The sequence below is a fragment of the Folsomia candida genome, unplaced genomic scaffold, assembly GCF_002217175.1.
Source record: "Folsomia candida strain VU population unplaced genomic scaffold, ASM221717v1 Fcan01_Sc012, whole genome shotgun sequence".
Lineage (NCBI taxonomy): Eukaryota > Metazoa > Arthropoda > Collembola > Entomobryomorpha > Isotomidae > Folsomia > Folsomia candida.
The window spans coordinates 3,678,922-3,691,679 of record NW_019091204.1 but is presented as its reverse complement, the minus strand read 5'-3'; the positions used below and the strand labels follow the sequence as shown (position 1 = coordinate 3,691,679).

General features: G+C 36.3%; 1 protein-coding gene across 1 annotated transcript; it reads right to left on the bottom strand.

Annotated features, from left to right (window-relative positions):
• Positions 1-5,721: 5,721 nt before the first annotated feature.
• Positions 5,722-12,613, bottom strand: LOC110855292 (chromobox protein homolog 1). Its single transcript, XM_035856033.1, has 4 exons — positions 12,606-12,613; positions 8,624-8,709; positions 7,877-8,027; positions 5,722-5,957 (listed from the first exon to the last, which is right to left on the bottom strand). Exons 2-4 carry the CDS (start codon positions 8,649-8,651, stop codon positions 5,852-5,854), a joined length of 285 nt encoding a protein of 94 aa, XP_035711926.1. The 5' UTR covers positions 8,652-8,709; positions 12,606-12,613; the 3' UTR covers positions 5,722-5,851.
• Positions 12,614-12,758: the final 145 nt, after the last annotated feature.

The window sequence follows — 12,758 nt, the reverse complement described above, 5'->3', positions numbered from 1 at the left end:
AAAACAAATTCTTAGCAAATTTAAAAAATTGCTTATCAACGTCAAAAAATTTCCTTAGCAATGTTAAAAAAGTCCCTTAGCAACGTCAAAAAAAATTGCCTAGCAAAATAAAAAGATTCTTTAACATAAAAAAAATTCTCAGCAACCTCAAAAAGATCTCTTAGCTACATAAATAAAATTTCCTTAGCAACGTTAAAAAATAGAAACGTTAAAAAAATTCCTTATTACGCTAAAAAATTTCTTGGCAACGTTGAAAAAAGTCCTAGCTGGCAACCAATCTGAATGAAGAAATGTACTGGAAAGTTTAAGGGAACAGGCTTTTCGATGTTTTAATATATTTAGATGTTGTTTTACTCTCAAATTATAATTCAGTTATAATTAGTTCATCGCCGCATGGATGTGGTGCTTTGATCGAAAGATTTTGTTGTCTTGATTTAAAACTTAATGTGGACCGTCTTTAAGACGGGCTTATAGGCTAGTAATGTATAATTTTTAATTTTAATAGTTTGACTTTAGAATTCAAATTAAGTAAATACAAAATCCTGATTTTAGCTGAAACTCATTTAAAAATTCAGCTACATAAATGGGAAATAAGCAATTTAAAATTCGTAGGGTAAAAGTTTGAGAGGATCACTTCATGCATACGGATTTTGAGTTACAATTCCGGCAAATGTAAATTACCTGACACCAGGCCCTAAACTGAGGTGGGCAAGCAGGGCAATTGCCCTGGGCGCCAAGTGGTCAGGGCACTGGATATAATGAGTTATTTCAGATTATACAAACACAAATTTTGACAGGAAAGTAAGTGGATCCACGCAGAATTTGTTAAAATTAATTCTAAATTACAAGTCGGTCCAGAACGAAAAAGCTCCTTAGAAGTTACCAGGTATTATATCTACATTGTTGAGAAGTTCAATGCAAGGAGTGCCATATGGTCGCTAATAACCCTATAGCCATTTCAATCTAATTCTAGATTTTATACACTGTGGCCTTTGAACTGGTAATTGTTGCGTCTTAGACCAGGTATAATATTTTTTATACGCAATTGAAGCCTTGCAAATAGCTTTCAGAGTGCCGAATTTTTTTTGGTCAATTTAAGGACTAGGACCTATTCAAAATTTCGAAATTTAGCAAGCGAACCCACGTCGCAGTTATAATCGAACTTAAATAAATATAAATATTGTGAGTGTAAATTGCGCAATTGGTTTGCCAACTTGTGCAGGTCGACCCCGTCGACTACATACACACCACCGGTACTATTTTAGGCGCCGACCCTGCTGCTTAAAATTCTCGTAACGTCGCCCCCGAGTAAAATTTGGCGCTGATTTTAAGTCGGGCTGATTTTGGTCTAATTGAAATTATAAAATTCAAACTTTAAAAATATTTTCAGTACAAAAGTACAGAATAGACCTTGTATTTGACAATCTCTTACTTACGTATGTAATGTATGACACGATCAAAATATGTAGACATGAATAAAGTTTCTCCGATTTTGACCGGATGGATTTTACATTTTTATTTTTGAAAAGAAGAATTTTGGTGTTACCTTAATTGCACCTATGCCTTTGAAGAAATTGATAAATACTTTTTTGATCACGACTTTTCGCCTAAATAATTATACTCGAAACTTGAAACTTTGGAATTATTTTCAATCTTTAAAACTTTCTGGTTGAAGTATTTTTTAATTAGAGAGTTAGTGCCACAAAATTTTGCAGCTTTACAACAAGGATGAAAGTGAAATTTTATCTAATGTTTTGTCACGGACTTATGCAAGAAAAAATAGAATATATTAAAAGTAGTGCAAACCACTCAAAATCGGAGATGTTATAATTTTCACTTCAAAAAGGCTTTCCATGTTTGATGCTTTTCCTAGTCGCTGATCTACGTGAGCTTACAAGGGAACCTTAAGTACTGTAACACCTGGATTTCCTCCCAAATAGCCTTAATCGAAAGATACGTAATTTAGTGAAACTTAAACTTCGTCTGAGAACATGCGGTGCAGAATCACGTTTTCGCGAAATATTTGGCAATAGCAAAACCAAAACGGGCATTTTTCCAATTCTTTTAACATAGCCAGCAGACTAATGAATGATGAAATGAAGTTTATAGACTATAGATATACACAACGTATAAACTTCATTTCCTCATCCACTTTTAGTCTGCTGGCTAAGTTAAAATCATTTGGAAAATGCACGTTTTAGTTTAGCTCTTGCCAAATATTTCGCGAAGCGTGATTTTGCACCTCGTATTCTATAACAAAGTTTAAGTTTCACTAAATTATCTGTCGATTAAGGCTGTTCGGAAGAAAATCGAGGTTTGACGTACCTACGGTTCCCTTGTTACTATTCTACGTCTTTAGTCAGAGACACGGACAGGCACACAAGTTGGTTCAAGCCACCGCCGATAGTTACATAGCCGTCGACCTATGTATGGGCAATTATATATGTAGCTACATATATGTTCTATTATAATATTAAGTGACTGTAGTTTGGACGGACGAAAATTCGCGAGCGGCTAGGGGCGCCTGGAAAGTTTGCCCACCCTTGGATATGGGCAGTTTAGGCACTGCCTGACATCAAAGTTTCTCAACAGCTGGCATATTTCTATTATACTTATTTTGTGGGATTATGGGAAACTTTGTGTATGTAAAGAGTTGGTACATTCTTAATTTCTTTGGACCGAAAATATACAAAAATTCAACGTGAAAGAAGCAAAGGTGCTTTTTGACAACTTCAAATATGCCTTGCTACGGGGCAAATTTACCTTAACCCAGGGACAAACTTATTTAGATACACACTGAGGACCCTTAACTGACGCCAAATGTCCCGCTCGGATTTTAACGAAACCACGATCATTATGTGACCTTAGAGAAATAATTCGGGACGTGTTTCAGGATTTTTCATAATGCTCAGCTGAAATGAAATTATGACAGAATCCGTGAGCGAGAATTGCCATTTTTACGGTGAAGTTTTTATAACGAGGTAGAAAAATGCAGATTCTCGCATAGGAATTCCATCATAACTTCCTTTAAGCTTAAAATACGTGGGCATGAAGTGGCTTCCTCAAATTTTGACCCGACCAATTTTTCACACACCGAAATAACCCGACCCGTAATTTTTGTTTTCCTGAACTTTCCAAATCAAGATTTTTCAAAAAGCTGTTGATTTTCTAATTTTAACGCTATTTCAAAAATGAAAGAACAAAAATTACTTCCATAAATTATAAAAACTGGTTTTCCAAAAACTTTAACGTTCAAAATTTTATACTATTTCAGAATTTTGAAAAAATGTACAGGTCAGAAAATTCGAAAAATTAAGTTTTTGAAATGTGGAAGTCTCTTAAACTCAATGTAATTCCGTGCAAAAATGTTCTTTCATTTTTTAAATAAGATTAAAATTTATCACTTTGAAAAATCAAAATTTGGCTGAAAATGTATTCTAAAATTTCCTCGCAGACGGAAACGGGCTATGCAGCAAAATATGTGCAAAAATAAAAGTCCGCTTATTTCCTGGTGTGAGCAATTTAAAATTTGTCGGTCAAAATTTGAGGAAAACTATTCATGCCCACGCCTTTTAACTTTAAACTAAATTCTGATGGAATTCGTAGGCGAGAATCTGTATTTTTCTCCCTCGCGAGAAACATTTCACGGTAAGAGTGGAAATTCGCGCTCACGGATTCCGTCATAATTTCATTTAAGCTATGCATTATGAAAAATCTTGAAACACGTGTTCAATTATTTGTCTACGGTTGCATAATTATGGTTATTTCGTCAAAATCGGAGCGAAACCGCTGGTGTCATGGGATTGTTAGTCAGACTGTAGTTTGACGGCTTCAGGCACAAATGTGTATAATTGTATATTTCTATTCTTACCGCTTGGTTCAATCTTAAAAGCGGTTTTCAGCCACGGCATTGGGTTTTCAAAATATTGTATGTTTTTGAATTTGTACCAAAATTCAATATAAAATGCGTGTTTTAAGATTTAAATGGAATTGAATTTTCGGACCTGCATTTTCACAAATTCCAAATTTTTCTGTCAATTTTTCAAGCTTTTAAGACGGACAGAAAAATAATTAATCGAAAAGGTTTTGGGAGGCTTTGGGAAGTAAGCGAAAAGTTCGCCGTATTCGAATATTTATGTAAACTTTGACTTAGGTGTTTATAGGTAATTGAATTTTCTCCGTCCCGCCGATGTCGTCAAAATATTTCTGAGTTAAAAGTGCTAGTAAATTGTCACTATTTTAAGGTGGAACTGGGGAAATCGTAAATATGCTCTTAATGCGTAGAATATTATTTCGTTTTAAAATACTATTAGTATTCTTGAGCGAGAACTATTACGTAGTATTGGATATATTGAACTTATGAAAGGGCCCGGCACTAAAGCTCATACCAGGCCTGAAGATTTCACGGTACGGCTCTGCAATTTGCTGCTATTTGTAAGAGTAGAATTTAGTCCAAAGGACCTATGTGGGTTATCGGAGAGTTCATGGGTTTAACGATTGGTCCTTTGACTTTGTGGAAATAATTTTTGGCCCAAAATGTTACCCTTTATGGCAAAAACCAGAGATTTGCTTTCTCCAGCCAACTCGATTAAATTCACATTATGGTGGTGACTTTACATTAACTTGCACATACTTAAGTGGATATCAGACATCTGCAGAACAAAAATCTGTCAATTTTTTCTATTTAATTTCTCTCCAACGGTGAAAAGTCTGAAACACTTTTCTCATAGAAAAACGCGCGTGCCACGATCGAGCAGTCTCTGTCAAGACGTAAGTCTTGCGTTCAAGCCTGTGCACGAAATCTTGAAAAAGAAGTTATGATTTCTAAAAATTATTAGTGCCTCATTCTTCCATAAAAATTTCTAACAAACAGATATAATGCTTTGTTAATTATCAGCAGAAATGCATTTGAGGGACCTTATAATCCGAGCATGTGTGATACAGCCTTATATAAATGTTTCTTGTGTAAACTAAAAACAACTTGTACAAGTGCAAAGAAATGGTAACAGATTTAGATTTGCCAGTAGATAAATTAGTCCAACTAATTATTCCTATTTTTAAAATATTTTATCCGTCAATGAAAAAATCCAATAATATATACACACAAGCGTCCGACGGCCGGGGGCCGTCTCATCTTGGGGGCCGATATGTGGGACCTCCCCCACCTACCCCTATTGACGCCAGTGCCGCCGACGGTTTTCACTACTCACGCCGCCGCCGCCGATTTTGCAACGGCGTGGAGCTCTGGTTTAAACGTCAGGTTAGAATGGAAAATTTTTCAATGGGAAAAATTAGTAATTTCCATTAGTTACGGATTTGGGATTGAGATTTTTATTAATTTTTATCAAAACTTATCGAACACTGATGAATGACAAAATTCTCAAAATATTGAATTTCAGGGCAAAATTTCGATAACTAATGGAGATTTGCGAATTTTTCCCATTTTAACCTGGCCACCCTGTATGTACAATGCATGTATCTTGACATCTGGGAAATACGAACAAAGGATGAAGATAAAGTTAACTGAAAGCCGATAAAATTTATAATTCTTTCCCGTTGTGGCATAACGCTTTCGCAAACTCCGCCTCGTAACGTAAAGAAAATTGATGTAAATTTCCAGAAAAAAAGTTGAAAATTCGGCATTTTTATTTTAAACGCTAGAGTATAAAAGATAAAGCTGGAGCAGAATAAATAAAAAGTATGTTACATAAACTCGCAAAATTAATTAAACGCGTATCAAAAATTTATTTAAACATTGCAACAATCAAAAACCCAAAATGGAAGAAATCAACAAGTCAAAGATTTCAGTTGGTCAATTTCAAATAAATAATTTTGGAAAAGGAACAAAATTCTACTCTGGTCCGGCGTTGGGCGCGGCTGGATTTCCTGCAGCCTCGAATGCTTCAATCTGTTCAGGGCAGTCTAAATTCTCCCCCGGCTCCCAAGTGTTATCCTCCCTGCGATATTAATCAGCACATTAATTAATTAATTAAATTTAATTAAATTCGTATTGCCGTAATTAAATACAAAATTTTGTATTTAGAAGGAAATAGATACCCTCATTAATTATTTATAATTAATGAGGGTATCTATTTCCTTCTTCGTATCGTAAAATAGTTTACAAATTTAAAAAACGGTGTAACCTTAGTAGGGCGATTTTTTTATGACAAAATCTTACTCCGCTTACAAAACCGTCGTAACTACGATAATTGATAATTCTGTAGTCTAGATAAATAACTACACACATTTTTCAGGATTTTTAACAATGCTCATTTTCAACGAAGTTAAAATAAGATCCATAACTGAGAATTTGCATTTTTTATCGTGACATTCTACAGATTCCGTAATAACATAATTTCGTTTAAACTGAGCATTACGACAAATCCTGAAGCATTTGTTTAATTATTTATAGATAAATAATTCCATAACTATAATTACAGAGAGTGAATCAAGATACAAAACTCACTTTTATTTATTTTTCTACAGCTTTATTCCTCGTTTGTGAATTTTGTAAATTGCTTCAATGTGTAGCCCATTAGTTTGTCTAACGAGGTGCAATCGCTTTTTGTACGCTAGTATCACGTTTAACACTTTTTTGGAGTGATTTTGTTCCACTCGTTTTGAAAAGTTTTCCAAAACCCACTTAGCGCCCAAGCCGTCCGCTTTAAAATCTCTGCTTCAAGTAATAAAAACCAAAATAATCTATCTGAATAATGTCATTCGACTCGTCAAGAGTAATTGCAGTTAAAAATTTATTTCGGGAAAATAAGTTTTCAAACAGTTATCGCGAAGTTGCTTCGAAAAACTTGATGTAAGACGGCTTGGGGGCGTACACAAGGTCCTCCTCCGCGCTAATCTATTTAGGTCAAATTGAATGATCCTAAAAACTATTGCCTGACTCAGCCCCAACATTTTGCGTACTTTCCTGGGCTCACGGATTTTCCTTATTGCTAGAATTTGCAATATAGTACAACTCATCCTCGATTCTGGCTGATCTTGGACGCCACTTTGGTGGAGGTGGAACCCTAGCCAATGATCCCTGTCTCTTCATGGCAGTGCCATTTAATACACTGGAAACATGGCTTTGACTGGCACTTGAATTCAGTTGTCGCCAGTTTCTTAACAATTTTTTATGGTACAATTTATCTTTGGAAAACTCTAATACGGCTACCTCGCACTCCGTGGGGGGGAGTGGGGGCATGTTGATGCACAGAACTAAAAGTTGTTTTGCGAACTGTTCCTTGACTATCTGGGTACAACACATGCAAATTCCAATAATCCCAGGTCTCTCTAACAAATGTTATATCAAAAATAAAAGTGAGTTTTGTATCTTGATTCACGCTCTGTATCATACTTTAATCAAAATGGGAACCAGACCGCTCTGATCGCTGTTCGATTTCTTCGCATCGAAAAAAATAAGTTACGACGATTCCGAAGCTTTGTTTTCTTCGTAAACTATTTATTCTAACAAACAATGCGATAGTGTCAAGTGTAACCATCCGATTTGGCTGAAATTTTAAAATTGTGTGGTCCAAGTAAATACAACCAACGTTTCTTGAGGCATTTAGTACGATGGTGGGAATTTGTCAAAATAATTGAGGTCAAAGTTGAAAAATGTGCGATTTTCCAAGGGAATAGAATCCTCTGCTTGGTAAGAATCACTTATTTTTCAACATTGACCTAATTATTTTGACAAATTCCCACCATCGTACGAAATGCCTCAAGAAACGTTGGTTGTATTTACTTGGACCAAACAATTTTAAAATTTCAGCCAATTCGCAGGGTTACACTTGACACCATCGCATTGTAAGATACAAAGAGATATTTAATGAACATGCTGAATAATAAATAACTGAACAGTAAAAGTAATACTCACTCCCCATAGTCCTTCCACTTGCAAAGATATTCCGGCTTGCCGTGGACAATTCGCTTGTCGAGAATCGCCTCGATAACGTATTCCTCCCCCTCGTCAGAAATCTCGTCCCCGCTGCTCGTCTCCGAGTCGGAGTCCATCACAGGGTCCTCGTCTGAAGAGTAGAAGTTCACTACTTGTCGGGCCCCGATTTCGATCTCCTTTGGATATGTTGTAGCACTACATGAGTGTAGAAAAAGTGAAGGAGGGTTAGACTCCATGAGCCCATTTACGCCCGCCACACCCCCTCAAAGGCGCCCAAACCCCCAGAGTTGCCGCACTAAATTCATCGCCAAAAATCGAGTTTTGGTCAGATTTTCAAAAAATTTACATTTTTGTGATCCCAGATAGTTGCTCTATCATACCCAATAGCAAACTCAACTTTTTTGAAATTTCGAATTTTTTCAATACATACCCTTGGTCAGAAAATCTTCGAAAGTATTGAAAATTTCAAAAAAGTTGAGTTTGCTATTGGATATGATAGAGCAACTATCTGGGATCACAAAAATGTAAATTTTTTGAAAATCTGACCAAAACTCGATTTTTGGGGATGATTTTAGTGCGGCAACTCTGGGGGTTTGGGCGCCTTTGAGGGGGTGTGGCGGGCGTAAATGGGCTCATGGAGTCTAACCCTCCTTCACTTTTTCTACACACATGTAGTGCTACAACATATCTAAAGGAGATCGAAATCGGGGCCCGACAAGTAGTGACCTTCTACTCCTGAGTCTGACGACCACATCAACCGGCTCAACCTGGACAAGTTCTTCACGAGCCATTTTTCAACTCTTTTCACGCACCTATTTGTAATAATTAAAAGAAAACAGTAAGTAATTTAATAAAGTAAAGTAGAAAATACAATTAAAACTCGTAATCATCTTCTCAACAAATAATTCTTGAGGGTATTCATTTTCATTGTTTCGTAAAATAGTTCACGAAGAAAAAACACGGAGTCAATTTTCGGAAATCTTAATAACGTGATTTTTTTCTGACAAAATATTACCCAGTTTTCAAAATTGGGTAAAAGTTGTAACCTACTTTACGATACGATGCGAAAATTACTAAGGGATAGTGAATATCCTGATTAATTCACAATTAATTAAGTCATATTTATCCCAAAATCTACAATTAACTTTTGAGTTGAATTCAATTATCAAACTCAACCATGATTAATTTTAATTACTTTAATAATCCAGCAATTAATAAATATCTAAAATTTAGATTCTAAATCAAGCTTATAACTTATTAAAAAATGAATAACAAATAGTAAAAAAAAACTTCTTACACCTGGTTACGTCCTTAATTGGTGATTGGAAGAAGACTTGGTGACAAATTGGCAGCAATTTCCGGCAAGAACAATTAACTTTAAATTTAATTTAACCGAAAGAAAATTGTGAATGAAGAAGTACGTTTTCTGCTCTGAGGAGAAGAGTCGAGTGGATGAATACTTGACACGTTCCCGCTCAACCCATGTCTCATGTCACCCCTACAAGCCCTATTTATGTTTTCAGTTTTTCGTAATTTGTATCCGGCATGTTTATTTTAAACGCTGAAACAGAATAAATAAAAAGTATGTCACGCATAAACTCACAAAAGTATTTAAATCCGTATCGGAAATTTATTTATTGAACAATCAAAAATATGGAATAAATCAACAAGGCAAAGATTTCAGTTGATCAAAAAAGAATAATTTTTGAACAGGAACAAAATTTCTACTCCGGTCCGATGGCTGGGTTTCCTTGAGCCTCGAATGCTTCAATCAGTTCAGGACACATCAAATACTTCCCCGCCACCCAAGTGCTCTCCTCCCTACGATATTAAATAGCAAATTAATTAATCAATTAAAAAATTTAATTCCTAATTTCCGAATTTAATGCAAAATAAATAATGACGGTATTCATTACATATTTCTTTCTTTTTTGTATCGTAAAATAGTTTACAAATTTAAAAAAACGGCATCCAGCTTCGTAATCTGGGGATTTTTTGACATGTTACTCCGGTAACAAAACCGTTGTAATTACGATAACTATGTAGTGAAGATAAATTATTATAATTTATTATTAAAAGTAAAATTAAAAGTCTGGTCCATTAAATGAGACCTTTATTAATTAAGTTAAAATAGGATCCGTGTACGAGAATTTGTATTTTTTACCGTTACATTACATTTCTCTCAGGGAAGATTCTCGCTTACGGATTCCGTCATAATTTCGTTCAGCATTGAATTGCATTATTAAAAATTCTGAAGCATGTTTTTAATTCTTTATCTATAATTATAATTATCATAGTTTAATCAAAATTGGAACCAGGCCGTTGTTAGACTTGTTTGCATCGAAAAAATAAGTTACCACAGTTACGAATTGTTTTCTTCTTCGCAAACTATTTTTTCTAACAATGTGATGGTGTGAAGTGTAAGCCTCCAAATTGGCTGAAATTTTAAAATTATGTGGTCCATATCAATACAACCAACGTTTCTTCAAGCAGTTTGTGCGATGGTCAAAATTTTCCAAAATATTTGAGGGCAAAGCTGAAAAATATGCGATTTTTACCAGACGGAGGAAGCAAACTCAACTTCCATTCCCTTCCCGTGCTAAAAATGGCACATTTTTGAACTTTGACCTCAAATATTTCCCCAAGTTCCCACCATCGCACAAACTGCCTCAAGAAACCTTGGTTGTATTAACTTGGACCACATAATTTTAAAATTTCAGCCAAATCGAAGGATGACACATGACACCATCGCATTGTTATAGCTACAATGAACCAGAGTTGGGACTTTTGATCAGCTCCTCACCCTCCCCTCCCCTCACCAATTCCTCAAATTTTAAGTCCTCATCCTCCCCTCCCCTCACCCATTCCTCAAATTTTTAGTCCTCATCCTCCCCTCCCCTCACCCATTACTCAAATTTTAAGTCCTCCTCCTCTCCTCCCCTCACCAATTCCTCAAATTTTAAGTCCTCATCCTCCCCTCCCCTCACCAATTCCTCAAATTTTAAGTCCTCATCCTCCCCTCCCCTCACCCATTCCTCAAATTTTTAGTCCTCATCCTCCCCTCCCCTCACCCATTACTCAAATTTTAAGTCCTCCTCCTCTCCTCCCCTCACTAACTCCTCAAATTTTTAGTCCTCACCCTCCCCTCCCTTTACCAGTTCCTCAAATTTCTACTCCTCACAGGGTCGTGAGATGACAAAACCGTCGATTTTTGAAATCCCCGCTCAAATCTACGTCTAAAACGGTCCAGACGAAAAATTCAACAATTTTCGACTTTGGCGACATCTACACGGTCATGGTGTCGTCGCACGTCGAAATGATGGCGATTTTTGAAATCCCTTCTAAAAATAAGTCTAAAACGGTCAAAATAAAAAATTCGACATCTTAGACCGTATATGTCATCACCGTAGCGCCGTGACTTTATGACCTACGACGCCCATCTTCGAACTCATCCGTACTTCAAAATTAGAAACACGTCGCGAAAACCGCATAGCGAAATTTGAATCCGTTCTAAAATTATCGTGGATAAAGACAGACAGATAGACGGACACTCACAGAGCGGACAGTAGTATATATCTATCTGTGTCTTACTCCCTCCTTTTACTCGGAGTAGTAAGAGGAGTAAAGAGGACGAGGAGTAAATTACTCCTCGTCCTCTTATCCCCTCATCGACTCCTCAAATTTCTACTCCTCGTCCTCCCCTCCCCTCACTAATTCCTCAAATTTTTAGTCCTCCTACTCCCCTCCCCTCACCAATTCCTCAAATTTTAAGTCCTCATCCTCCCCTCTCCTCACTAATTCCTCAAATTTTTAGTCCTCCCCTCCTCTCCCCTCATTTTGGAGCAAAAACACTAGCTACTCCCCCTCTTTACTCCTCCCCCTCACTCAAAAATGAGGACGAGGGGCAAAAATCCCATCACTGCAATGAACACCTTGAATAACAGTAAATACTCACACTCCGTAATCCTTCCACTTGCAAAGATATGTTACAGCTTGGCTCGGCTTGCCGTGGCTGTTAATTCGCTTATCGAGAATCGCCTCGATAACGTATTCCTCCGCCTCGATAACGTATTCCTCCCCCTCGGGGTCAGCAATCTCATCCCCGCTGCTGCTGCTGCTCGTCTCCGAGTCAGAGTCCGTCACTGGGGATGAGTCCATGTCAGAGTCTGACGATGACGATGACGGTGACGACGAGTCTGACGATGAGTCCACCTCAATCGGCTCAACCTCAACAAATTCTTCACGAGGCATTTTTCAACTCTTTTCACTCACCTAAAACTGATTTAAAAAAACAATAAGTAATTTAATAAAGTAGAAAATACAATTAAAACTCATAATCATCTTCTCACAAATTATTCAGGGTATTCATTTTCATTGCTTCTTCGTATCGTAAAAAGTGTAACCTTAGTAACATGGCTTTTTTCTGACAAAATCTTACCCACTTTCAAATTTTGAAATTCAAAATCTCTTAAACGTTGTAATTACTAAGGAATAATGAGTTCCCTCATTAGTTCACAATTAATTAAGTCATATTTATCCACAAATCTCCACTAAATTATATTTTTGAGTTGAATCCGACCATCAAAATCAAATGGGATTAATTAATTGGTTTACCACTGCAGCAATTAATAACTATCTACAAATCTAAATCAAGCTTTGCTTTTAACTTATTAAATAAGGAATAACAAATAGTAAAAAAGCTGCTTACACCTGGTTACGTCCTTAATTGGTGATTGGAAGAAGACTTGGTGACAAACTGGCAGCAATTTCCGGCAAGAACAATTAAGTTTAAATTTAATTGAACCTACAAGAAAATTGTGAAGGAAGAAGAACGTTTTCCACTCTGAGGAGAAGAATGGAC

Bases quoted from the DNA above. Each gene is read 5' to 3' on its own strand.
- LOC110855292 (XM_035856033.1), bottom strand. From the start codon at position 8,651: ATGTGGTCGTCAGACTCAGGAGTAGAAG. The intron at 8,028-8,623 runs GTCACTACTTGT...TCTACTCTTCAG, and splicing joins GTCAGACTCAGGAGTAGAAG to ACGAGGACCCTGTGATGGAC. The intron at 5,958-7,876 runs GTGAGTATTACT...TTAATATCGCAG, and splicing joins AAGTGGAAGGACTATGGGGA to GGAGGATAACACTTGGGAGC.